The following is a 12,705-nucleotide window of genomic DNA, read 5'->3' as shown; positions in this document are numbered from 1 at the left end:
GTACTAGAAATCCAAAATGGACCTGAACTTTGCAGCGTGGATCCAGGGGCTCTCCCTGGCGATACAAGTTAATCGTGTGCTCATGGGTTTGCAAATCATGCTCTACGTGGTCATATTTTGGAAACAAAATTATATAACTACTAGGGCTGTCAAGCGATTAAAAAAATTAATTGTGATTAATTGCACTGTTAAACAATAATAGAATACCATTTATTTAAATATGTTTGGATGTTTTCTACATTTTCAAGTATATTGATTTCAGTTACAACATGGAATACCAAGTGTACAGTGCTCACTTTATATTTATTTTTGATTACAAGTACTTGCACTGTAAAAACACAAAAGAAATAGTATTTTTCAATTCACCTCATACAAGTACTGTCGTGCAATCTCTTTATCATGAAAGTTGAATTTACAAATGTAGAATTATGTTAAAAAAAAACTGCATTCAAAAATAAAACAACGTAAAACTTTAGCACCTACACGTCCACTCAGACCTACTTCTTGTTCAGCCAATCACTCAGACAAACAAGTTTGTTTACATTTGCAGAAGATAATGCTGCCCGCTTCTCGTTTACAATGTCACCTGAAAGTGAGAACAGGAGTTCCCCTGGCACTGTTGTAGCTGGCATCACAAGATATTTATGTGCCAGATACGCTAAAGATTCATATATCCCTTCATGCTTCAGCCACCATTCCAGGGGACATGCGTCCATGCTGATAACAGGTTCTGCTCGATAACAATCCAAAGCAGTGTGGACCGATGCATGTTCATTTTCATTATCTGAGTCAGGTGCCAAAAGATTTTCCTTCTTGGTGGTTCAGGTTCTGTAGTTTCCTCATCGGAGTGTTGCTCTTTTAAGACTTTTGAAAGCATGCTCCACACCTCATCCCTCTCAGATTTTGGAAGGCACTTCAGATTCTTAAACCTTGGGTCGAGTCTTGTAGCTATCTTTCGAAATCTCACATTGGTACCTTCTTTGCGTTTTGTCAAATCTGCAGTGAAACTGTTCTTAAAATGAACATGTGCTGGGTCATCATCTCTAGAGACTGCTATAACATGAAATAAATGGCAGAATGCGGGTAAAACAGCACAGGGGACATATAATTCTCCTCTAAGGAGTTCAGTCACAAATTTAATTAATGCATTTTTTTTTAACGAGTGTCATCAGCATGGAAGCATGTCCTCTGGAATGGTAGCCAAAGCATGAAGTGGCAAACAAATGTTTAGCATATCTGGCACGTAAATACCCTGTAATGCCAGCTTACAAAGTGCCATGCAAATGCCTGTTCTCACTTTCAGGTGACATTGTAAATAAGAAGAGGGCAGCATTATCTCCTGTAAATGTAAACACACTTGTTTGTCTTAGCGATTGGCTGAACAAGAAGAAGGACTGAGCGGACTTTGTTTTATTTTTGAGTGCAGTTATGTAACAAAAAAAAATCTACATTTGTAAGTTGCAGTTTCACAATACCGAGATTGCACTACAGTACTTGTATGAGGTGAATTGAATAATGCTATTTTTCTGTTTATCTTTTACAGTGTAAATATTTGTAATCAAGAATAATATACACTTTGATTTCAATTACAACACAGAATACAATATATATGAAAATGTAGAAAAACATCCAAAATATTTAATAAATTTCAGTTGGTATTCTATTGTTTAACAGTGCAGTTAAAACTGTGATCAATCACAATTAATCTTTTTAATCATGATTAATTTTTTTGAGTTAATTGTGTCAGTTAACTGTGATTAATCCACAACCCTAATAACTACATACTTACCACATATGGAATAGTTTGCAGCCTAGAAGCTATAACATTTGCGTGACTTTTGCCCTAGTATGGAAGGCCCCCAAAATGACCCCAAAAGCTGGCTAAGTCTAGCTGACAGCCTGGACAGTCACATATGGAAATCTCAGTTAGTTACTCTAAAATGCTGCTTGGCTATGCACATTTCAACATGCCCAAGACTTAGCCAGTTTAACATCATTAGCACTGGATGCCTGTGAGCCACATGTGATGTCCGTTTCACTTGATGTGAAAATCACTTCTGTTTTCCCTCTTGCAGAATGCTCCACACTAACGATAGCATGAGGATGCTCTAAATAGTCCTTTTTTTAAAAAGGATACAGCTTTATTTTGTCTAATGCATTTCCTGCGGTGCAAACTGTATCCCAGAGCACTTTGCGGGGCTCAGTAATTACAGAGATACATAATAATGAAAGGAGAGATGCTAATGGCAAGGGAGAAAAGCCCTGATCCAAAAATAGACTAAAATTGTTTTAAGCCACTGTTACAAGCAGCCCTCTTATAGGTGGGGCCATGGCCTGTTAATTTGGAGGGAGAAGAGTCAGAAGTGATTTGCTGGAGAAACAGGCAATAATGAAGGTTCAGAGCAGGCCAGTGGAGAACTCCCCTTCCCTTCTCCCTCCTATAAGGGCAAGGAAGGCAACACATTCCATACAGATACAAAGGCAGACTTTTTTGTACACGGGAAGCATTAACCTGTGAAACTCACTGCTGCAGGGTATTGTAAAACTAATTCAGTAAGATTCTAAAACACAATTTATGATGCACAGGAGTAACATTTGCAGTTCCACTAGCTGTTTTGAAGTTCCTTGCTTACCAGTCCTCATGCTTTAAGGCTTAGTCCTGCTGCCACTGAAGTCAATGACAAAAAGCCCATCAAAGTCAATGGTACACAGCAGAGTCTAGTCCTTGGTGTAAAGGCTGGTCAAAAGTTGTCCAGAAGGAATTTTTCTTCCCACATACAGCATTGCACAACTGAGCACATAGATACATTCAAATGGAGGGGGGAGGGTTGCCTTTATCTGAAACATCACGCAGAGGATTCTGCCAGAGACAGGATCCGGTACCTCTACAGTTTGCCTGGTCTGTTGAGGCAGTTTCTACGTTCCAATTATCAAAGAGTAGAGCTGGTTGTGCATTAGCAGCAAGACTAGCTGTTATAAAAAACCATCCTCCTTCCCCTTCTCCTGGCTCAAGAATCATTCACAACTCGATCTTGATTCCATTGTTCGGAAGCAGCCACAAAATGCTCAGGCTGCAAGTTGTTATTAATTAACGTCACAACGTTGTGGGGCAGAAGAGACCCCCCCAGATCACCCGGCTGACCTCCTGTATTACCCAGGCCACCAGCACCCACGCACTACATCCCACAACCAAAATTAGACCAAAAGTGTTGCAGCCCATGGGAGAGTAAACTATGACATGTCCCAGGCAGAGAACAGGAGGGATTGAAGTACACCAGTGCCTGAGCCCTGGTGAAGTGATGAAGTGAGATATGCCCAGATAATCCTGGCAAGTGACCTGCACTCACATGCTGCACGGGAAGGTGAAAACCCTCAAAGGCACTGCCAATCTTACCTGGGGAGAAATTCTTTCCCACCCCCCACATATGGTGACCAGTTAGACCAGGGGTGGGCAGACTACATCCCGCGAGCTCCCGCTGGGGAGTGGCCTAGGCCCCGCTCCAGCTGGGGCGTTGGGTTGGGGGCCTCAGGCCGGGGTGCATGGTCGGGGCCGCATCACATGGCTCCCGGAGGCCACAGCATGGCCCCAATCCAGCTCCTACGCGTTCCAATGGCCCCCTCTGGTGCTCCAATGGGAGCTGCAGGAGCGATGCCTGCAGACGGGACAGTGTGAAGACACCTAGCTGCGCCTCCGCATAGGAGCCGGAGAAGGTACATGCCACTGCTTCTAGGAGCTGCTTGAGGTAAGCGCTGCTCAGAGCCTGCACCCCTGAGCCTCTCCCCATGCCCCAACTCCCTGCCCAAGCCCTGATCCCCCTCCCACTCTCCAAACCCCTCAATTCCAGCCCAGAGCACCCTTCTGCACCCCAAACCTCTCATCCCCAGCCTCACCCCAGAGTCCACACCCCTAGTGGGAACCTGCACCCCTTCTCACACCCCTGCCCCAACCCTGATCCCCCTCCCACCCTCTGAACCCCTTGGTCCCAGCCCAGAGCACCATCCTACACCCCAAACTTCTCATCCCCAACTCCACCCCAGAGCTCACACCCCCAACCAGAGCCCTCACCCCCTCCCGCACCCCAACGCAAATTTTGTGACCATTTATGGCCCACCATACAATTTCTATTCCCCGATGTGGTCCTTGGGCCAGAAAGTTTGCCCACCCCTGAGTTAGACCTATAGCTCGTGAGCAAGAACCAGCCAGCCAAGCAGTTGTTAGTTATGTTTTGCTGTTTTCGTAAGCATGCTGTGATGTCTGGTACTTCAAATAAACTGGCATGGTCCCCACCTTGAAGATTCTGTCTGTCTGATATTTGTATGGCCCCTATCACCGGCGTATCCGAATTTTACAGTTTCAGATGAGAGGCAAACCAACTGAGCTGAAGAGCACAGAGAGGGCTTGCGGTAATTCACTGTGTTCTACTGAGCAGTGGCCGACACACAGCTTCACTGAACAATTATTTTTCTGTACAGTTTTGTTTAAAAATATCTCTGAAAAATGGGTGAAAATCTGTACGACTCCATTGACCTCACACCTTGCGGGCATCATGGCACAAGAGAGTCTTAAGGAGGGATCTGAATGCGGAGGCGGGCGTGGGGGAACAGGGGAGTGGGCTAGGGAAACTAGCTGGAGGAGGGTATTCCCTACGGCAATGGAGGAAGGATGGCCTAATGGAAAGGGCACTGGAGTAAGACTTAGGTTCAATTCCTGGCTCTGGTCTACTGGGTGATCTTGGGCAAGTTGTTCCTGCCCCGTGCCTCAGCTTTCGCATGTGTAAACTGAGGACAATGATACCATCTTTGTAAAGTGCTTTAAGATCTACTGGTGAAAAACACTATAGAAGAGGTAGGTATTATATTATTACTGTTAGCAAGCTGTTTGCCTTGGCTGTATGGTCTTCATGGCATGGGACCGGTTACCTGACTCCCACAGCATTATTTCTGCTCCCTGGGTAGGTGACTGAATAACAAACAGGGATTGCTGAATGACAGAGTTAATTCTGGTTATAATGACTTTTCATAGGAATAACCATTAGTACTCCAATGCCCAGAAGGCTTGGGATTTTCGGCCATGTCCTCAGATCCCCGGACCCTCACAAATCATGCGCGATCTGACCCGAGGAGTCACGCTGAGCTGGATCTGCCACGTCTGCCGCAAACAGAGTTGTCAAACTAGTTACCCCAGTCTACTGACAAGAGTGAAAAAGGCTTTACCTTGGGACGTAGAACCCGAGCAATGGCTAGCATCCACGTCCCGGCAGGACAGCTCCTCAGTGTGTCTTCCAGGGAGAGCCCAGTGACAGAGGAAAGGAAGATAAATACCAAAGGTGGACCAGGTTCCTTGCACTCTATTCCTATGGCCCCACGGACAGTCCAGCCGCCTTCATCCTTGCTGAGATAACATCCAGCTTCTCCATCAACTAGGCATTGCTCCTCAGCCCAGGGCGTGTTTTCTAACCTATGTCTGGGCAGCACCCAGCTAGCACAACAGGAGCCCAACCTTGACTGGAACCTCTAGGCAGTACCTCAGTGCAAATAATACATAATCGTAATATTAAACCCAGGTCACTACCCCAGGGGCTCTGCTCCCAGCCCACATTCCCATCTCCGCTTCTAAAGGGTCCAGCCACTGCCCCTGGCTGTTCTGGGTGACTCCCCAGCGCCATTTGCCACGTACCTCGCAGTAAGCTGTCCATTTCTATCGAAGTGAAAGCACAAGAGTGGGAGTGAGAGGATGGCTTCCCCTCTGCCTGGCTAATGTTACTTCCTGTAGATATGACACTTTGGTCAATTGTATTCTTACAAATGTGGGACAGCTGCATTTGCACATACAAAGTGTCAAACCCCAGAGCTCAGTGAGGCTGCGTGGTGTGGCTCAGATATGGTGTGGCACCAGGTTGGGGGGGAGGAGGAGAGAAGAGGAGCCTCCAAGGGTTGTCTGGGCAGTGGTAGCTCATGGGATCTCTAAGGTAGGGCCCAAAGAGACGGGGCTGGTCTTTTCTCCCTTCAGATAAGGGGGATGGAAGTGGCTCTGTGTGATTCTCTGATGGACCCAACTGTGTGTGTGCTTGGCCTGTCACATGTGCTATCCACCAGGTGCTTCATGCTTCTTGTGTCTGAATTTAGCACACCGCTATGCAATGCATTCTGGGCTGTCTGGAGGCACACCACAGGGAGGCGCTGGAAATCCAAACCCAAGAAACAGCAGGGAGGGCACCCTGAGCTCATGGTTCTCATGCCTCCTGGCTCCACTCCTCTCAAGCAGTGGAGCCCTACAGATAGATCTGTGCATGTACATTGCACCCTGGGTCCCTGGCCGCCACGAACCAATGAGATCTGTGCTTAATCTGTCATTGTTTGGAGGAAAGAAGGGGGGGTCCCCAAGTCCTGAGGCTTCCTGGGGAATTCCCCTGGAACCCTACAGCAGAGAGAGAGCGAGATGAGCCCCTCCTTCCCCCAAACTTCCGCAATCCGTGTCCATCTTTCTGTCCTCTCACTCCACTTCCTTGCATCTGTTCATCCTACAGCAGGAAAATCTCCCCCCAGCTCTGTGGTGAAAAAGAATGGGAACCTGACCCCCCAGCTGTATTCTCTCTGGCGGGGACCCTCTGCTGTTACAGTCTCTGATGTAAAGAACAACACCGGGTGTAAAAGTGTGTCCCAATGAGGCCACTATAGCTGGCCATCAGTGTAGCCTTGGGGAAGAGGAGAGGTTGAATGATAGCTGGAGCCTGGGACAGAGGAGCACTGTACAGTAGTCAACACAGCAACTAAAGGGTTACTTCTTTTGAGATATATGCAAAAGTAGGAATGTGGGGTCCATGGCAATGGCTGGGTTCCTCTTGCCTAGCAGGGCCAGGGGAAAAAAAGCAAACGATGGTAGACCAGGATGCTGTTCTTAACTGTAGCTGAAATCAGGTGTGGAATTTGGCCCAATATATTGCTTCAACTAATGTTCTAGTCTGCATCTGCGTACAATTAGTGTAGAGATAGAGCTAAGCAGAAGAGCCATTTCAAAGAGGCTGATCACAGGAAAATGTGGCAGCTGCTCAAATGCTGAGCCTGCTTTTTGGATTCCGGGTTCCTGGCAATCTAAGTTTGTTTCTAAGTTTAATAGACACTAAGCTTTTGTTCAGGAATCCCAGAGGGATCCTGCAGCACACAGCTGTGCCAGTGTCCTGCTTTGTGATTTCATTGACTGCCCCTCCTCCCCGATCATCTCGTCCCTGTGCTGAAAGTAAGACACACGTGGCCGAGCTGAGCTACAGCCCTCAGCCCCCCTTAGAGGAACCTGCCCAGCTCACTCATCTGTGCCACTGTGGGGATTTGCATAGCCCAGCCATCAAGGCAGTCAAACATGCTGCTTTAACTGGAGCCAGGTTTGCTCTCAATGAGCGCTGACTCTCTGGAAGATACTGGAGATGCCCCCAGGGGCAGGGGTAAGGGCCAAGTTCTCAAATGGATCTACTCAGGGATTCCTGCTCTGCTGGGGCTTGGCTCCTGGCACAAACACAAGGTCTGAGCACAGAACAAAGGCAGAGTGGAGCTGGGCTCCCTGGAGTGTAGCAGGAAATGGGGGGTTTGGAGAACAGGGCTGGCTGGGTTTACACTGGGGATTGGGGCTGGAGCAGGCAGAGTAGAGAGAAGCCCTGATTCTAGTTGCTCCATTCCTATGCTCAGTGCTGGAATGGGGAAGGGGAAGGACCATGCCATATTCTGGGGTCATTTGGGGCCCTCTCTGGCCCCTGGTGTAATTTAGAGCAACCTTGGCGGTCCTGGGCGGCGAGGGGCTACATATAGCTACTCTGCCAGTTTAACCTCAGATGGGTAGTTCCCATTGCCAGCCCCACTTCTGACTCCAACACATGGTGCCATATCACTAGTTTGCTGAGTGAGTCCAGGCGATGACCAGCAATGGAGCAGGGAAAGGACGCGGCAAGAGATGGTCTGAAGGAACTCCCCAGTGTGAATGTCCAGGATGGGGTGGGGGTTCTTTAGCAAGGGATGGATTCAGAGATAAAACAATGATGACAGTGGAGTTCAGAACTCTGAGAAGTCCGGGGTTAACACAGGCCATTTCAGGAGGCAGCTGTGCCTGGATCTCCTCACTGGAATCAGTCACTCCCCGGTGGGGTTCAGTTTTATGTCTCTAGCCTACCTAGCGCTCAGTCCTGAGATCAACTGTCTGTGTCTCTGGCTGTACAATTTGATTTCACTTGGTGGGGAGCACCCACTTCAGGCTCGCAGCTGAACAAGCAGTTTTTACAAGAAATGATCTTTGCACTTCAGAGCCTTAACTGAATGAAATAAAATACAGTGACCAAAAAACTAAGGGGAAGGCGAACACAGTATCATCTTTGCCCTGTCAACCCCCAGTGACGCCCAGCCCTGAGGTACCGCCGCACCCAGCCACTCGCCCAGCCCTGAGGTATAAATGCCTCCCCTCTGCTAGATCACAGCACTTTAGCACACTCCTTTAGCAAGGAAGCGGGATTTCATCATGTCTAGGCAGCAGATCACCTGGGACCCCACTCATCAAACCACAATAGTGTTCAAATTATGCTGAGATTCAGCTGCACGTCTTGTAACTTAGAAAGAAACCCCTTATTGAGAGCTGGAGCCCCTGCCCACTTGCTAGCAGAAACAGGTGCCATTTTGGCATGATGGACAGAAGCAGCCACCCTTTCCTGTCCATCATTCAGCTCGGTCGGCTCCCTCCCTCCCCTTGCTGGAGGAGCTCAGGTGGACCTGGCCAGCCAGAGAAGGAGAAAGCCATTAGCCATACTAAACTGGACACTGGGTGCCAGGCTTCCTCCTTCCCTGCAGTGTGCTGCAGCCAGTTGGCTGGTAAGTCAGCAGGGCAGGCCTGCGCAGACAAGACGGATGAAGGGAGGGCAAGGTGGGAGGTGCAAGGCTGATAACTGGGGAAGGAGAGGCAGGAGGCTTGGGGAGAGAGACAACCAGAAACAGGGGGTGATGGAGACAAGAAACAAGGGGCACCCTTCTCATATGGACTCTCCCCTGCTGCGTCCCCGCTCTGCATCTCTCCCTTCCCCACTCACCCTGCCCGGCAGATGCTCTGGACTCGGCAGTGTCTCTGCTGCCCTGCAGGTGGTGCTGTATGAAGCTGAGATGCTCCAGCTCAGTTCTGTTGTGTACATTGGGCGGGTAGTGAGGGCAGCCACATCTAGGCATGCTTTGCCCACCTTGACTTTCTAGCCATGGATCTCAAAGCCCTTTACCCATAAATGACAACACCTGCAAGGTGGGTGCGTGCCATTATCACTATTGTGCCACGTGGGACACTGAGTCGTAGCAAAAGGAAGTGACTGGCCTGAGGTTACACAGTAATTCAGTGGTAGACCTGGGAGTGGAACCAGGAGTCCCGACTTCCACCATCTTGTTCTGTCTCCTTGGCCCCTGACCCCTTTATGTACACCAGTGACCATGTTATCAGCCTGGGAGGACATCAGGGCCCTGTCACCCGCTGTGTGAACCTCATGGGGACTCTAAGCCTTGGTGAGCCCCCGGACCAATCCTGACCCCATGTGAACTGCTGCTATTGATACCTGGGGAACTCATTGCCACAAGGCATTCCTGAGGCACAGCGCCGACTAGGATCCCAATAAGTATGAGACATTTAGGTGAATAATAATATTTGCAGTTCCACAAGCTAAAATGGACATGTATAAAGGTCATGCACCCTCCTGCTTCAGGACTAGCTGCCTAGGAAGAAAACTTCCCTTTTGGGCATGGTCCTGCCCGATTGGCCATTGCAGCATCCTCGGAAGGAGCTGGCACTGTCCACTGTGAGAGGCAGAATCCTGGACTCGATGGGCTACTGGGTTTCCCTGATTTGGCAGTTCCTACAGTCCTGTATTCTGACCCTGTGTGTGACTTCCCCCTACCCCTGCCCTCCCCAAGTCCTAACCCTATGGACTCTGACCCCTTGTAGACTCTGGCCTTGGGTGCAGGCCCTGGATGGGCTCTCACCTGGGTGATCTCTAGGTGTCTTCTAACCCTCCATGGTCTATGAGATTCCCCTGTGTAGCCCATGAGACTTCCAGACACTTTCCAATCCTGTATCTCATGTTGCTCCATGTCACACTGTGCAGCCACCCTTCACAGTCACTCCACCTGTCTGGCACATTGGTTATGAACTGATGATGGCCTTCACACCCGCTCCTCCTCCCTTCTGGATACCACACCCCTTGCTAAGCATTGCTCCCAAGCATGGCATGTCCTTCTCTACTTACTCCATGTGGCACATGCTGGACACTCCCCTCCCAGTCTCAGTGCAACGCACAGCAGCCGCCTTCTCAACCCTCATCACCGCCCCTCCACACACCCAAAAGGGTCCAATGGGTCTCAAGAGACTTACTGATGATCTTCTGTCACTCCTCCATGTGCCTGCCCCACAGATGGCTCTCTTCACTGAGGGTGGCTTCCCAGTAGCATTCAGACTCCAGAGCAGCCAGTGGACAGCTGGTTTGAAATGCAGGGGTGGTCTGCAAGTGATAGGAATGGCAGCAGGCGACTCATTCTCACAGAGAGCTGAAAGGGAGGAAGGAAGGCCACTGAGAGCTAACCCCACCCTTTCAGTTCCCTTTTTTGGTTTCTGACTTAAGCCAGTAGCTTTGTTTCCTCTTGATCCCTCAGGCAGCCTCCAACAGTGCCACCCTGAGTCCTATGCAGAGAGGGCACTAGGGCCAAGCAGTGGGGTTGGCCTGTGAGTGGCAAGAGGTGTGTCTGCAGAAAGGCAGGGTGGGACAATGGGCAGGGGCACAGCAATGGAAGGAGATTGCACAGGGCATAGGCAGGATGAGAGAGGACAGATGGAGCGACAAACGGACAGACGTCAAACAGACAATAAAAGGGAGATCAGACGGAGAGACAGGACAGGCAGGCAAGACAGAAGAGGACAGGCAGAGGAACAGGACAAGAGAGAACAGGACAAGAAAGATGAGAAATGTGGAGCAGTTGGGTGGAGACAGTAAGGGTATGTCTACACTGCAATAAAATACACGTGGCTGGCCCAGGTCATGTGACTTGGGCTCGTGTGGCTGAAAAATTGCAGTGTAGACATTTGGGTTCAGGGGCAGGGTCCCAGAACCCAGGCTCCAGCCCAAGCCCGAACGTCTACACTGTAATTTTATAGCCCAGCTGACCTGGGCCAGACACAGGAGTTTTATTGCAGTGTGGACATACCCTTGGAGCTCCCTCCCCATGTGGGACAAAGGGAGGTGTGGGGGCAGAGGGGCAGAGCCAGCCCCTCCCCAAGCAGGGCAACGGGTACTGTGGGGTGCAGAGGAGCACAGACAGCCCCTACTAACGTGCCATTTTTAACTGGAGCTGTCTCTGGAGTTGGAGGCAGAGACATAGAGAGACACTTCCTCCTACTGAGTCATTAGCTAAGGGTGATTTTTTGCTGTTGATAAAAATGGTAACATAAGAGGAAATAAACTTCTGCATTTTTGCTGCCTTGGCAGTATTATGAATTTCTTTGTCATTTAAACAACAAGGAGTCCGGTGGCACCTTAAAGACTAAGGGTACGTCTACAGTATGAAATTATTTCAAAATTATTCTATTTGAATTTTCGGAAGCTATTTTATACATTCAGTCTTCTGTGTCCCCACTAAAGTGCATGAATTCGGCAGATTGCGTCCACAGTACCATGGCTAGCATCGAATGTCGGAGCAGTGCACTGTGGGTAGCTATCCCACAGTTCCTGTTGGATCATATTAAAGAAGTTCTGTATTAAAATCACAAATGAGTTTGATTCCCCATAGTTTAAATTCCAGGGTATTACTAATTAAGAGGTCTCTTGGTTTTGGTACTATTTCTCTCCCTCTATGTGTGAAACTTGCAAGCTGCTAATTGCGTTAGTACATTCTAAGACAGTCTGTTCTCAAAGCAATTCACACAGAGAGAGACTGAAAGCAATACTCTGTAACAACAGAAACAGCACCCAGAGACTCCCCGCCCTTTTGTTGTGTTAACAATTGTGATTAAAATAGAGATAGAGGATGTATGTGGATGGATGCTTGGTGTGGATAATAACTGAATGATCAGGGAGGTGCCAGCCTAAGAATCCAGTGTCCATTGGCTGAAGAAGATAACAACCTTGCAGAACCTGTGTGTGTGTGTTTGTATGAATGAATGTGTGAATAAATATGAGATTGAATGGAATGTTATAGCTATAACTAACTGCTTACTATGATTCTTTCTGTATACACAATAAATGTGGTATTTTGCCTTTTTCCCTTTAATAAGATCCTGCTGGTTTTTATCTTATTGGTATAACATTTTGGTGGAGAATTGAGAAAGGGGGAATATTGGTAAAAAACCTCAGTTATTGTAAATATTGGTGTGTACACCGCCAACTCTACTGAGCTAGGCATTTCTATTAGGTTAACCAGACCTGCTGGCCTCCGGGAGGGTAGCAGGGGAAAAACGCATAGATTAAGCTATGATTTCAGAATCTAGGCTATGTCACTTGCTAAGTAATACTAGGAGTGACAAAGAGATTGAAATATCCATGTTAAGATGTTTAAAAGAAAACAGGGTAAGCCAGTACCAGAGGGAGGAATGGAGTCAGAAGGAACTCCAACCTCACCTTTTGTTTAAAAAAAAAAAATTACACCTTTTAAACAAATCCTTCAAAAATTTGGGCACAGTCCTTGGACTAAACAAGCCCTAGCTGA

General features: G+C 48.3%; 1 protein-coding gene across 2 annotated transcripts in view; it reads right to left on the bottom strand.

Moving 5' to 3' along the window:
- The window catches only part of BTK (Bruton tyrosine kinase), a 29,116-nt gene extending 18,573 nt beyond the window's left edge, over nt 1-10,543 (bottom strand). Inside the window, exons 1-2 of one of the 2 annotated variants that reach the window (XM_077826865.1) lie at nt 5,678-5,688; nt 5,215-5,279 (exon numbers count right to left, since the gene is read on the bottom strand). In XM_077826865.1, the coding sequence (XP_077682991.1) occupies nt 5,215-5,247 (33 nt within the window). In that variant the 5' untranslated portion in view covers nt 5,248-5,279; nt 5,678-5,688. Of the gene's footprint in view, nt 1-5,214; nt 5,280-5,677; nt 5,689-10,381 lie in introns of those variants that run through there. The other variant, XM_077826866.1, reaches the window with a different exon arrangement.
- Between the last annotated feature and the right edge of the window lie 2,162 nt (nt 10,544-12,705).

This window comes from Eretmochelys imbricata, chromosome 9, assembly GCF_965152235.1.
Source record: "Eretmochelys imbricata isolate rEreImb1 chromosome 9, rEreImb1.hap1, whole genome shotgun sequence".
Taxonomy (NCBI): domain Eukaryota; kingdom Metazoa; phylum Chordata; order Testudines; family Cheloniidae; genus Eretmochelys; species Eretmochelys imbricata.
Note: the sequence above shows the minus strand (reverse complement) of the source record. Positions and strands in the feature narration are given on the sequence as shown.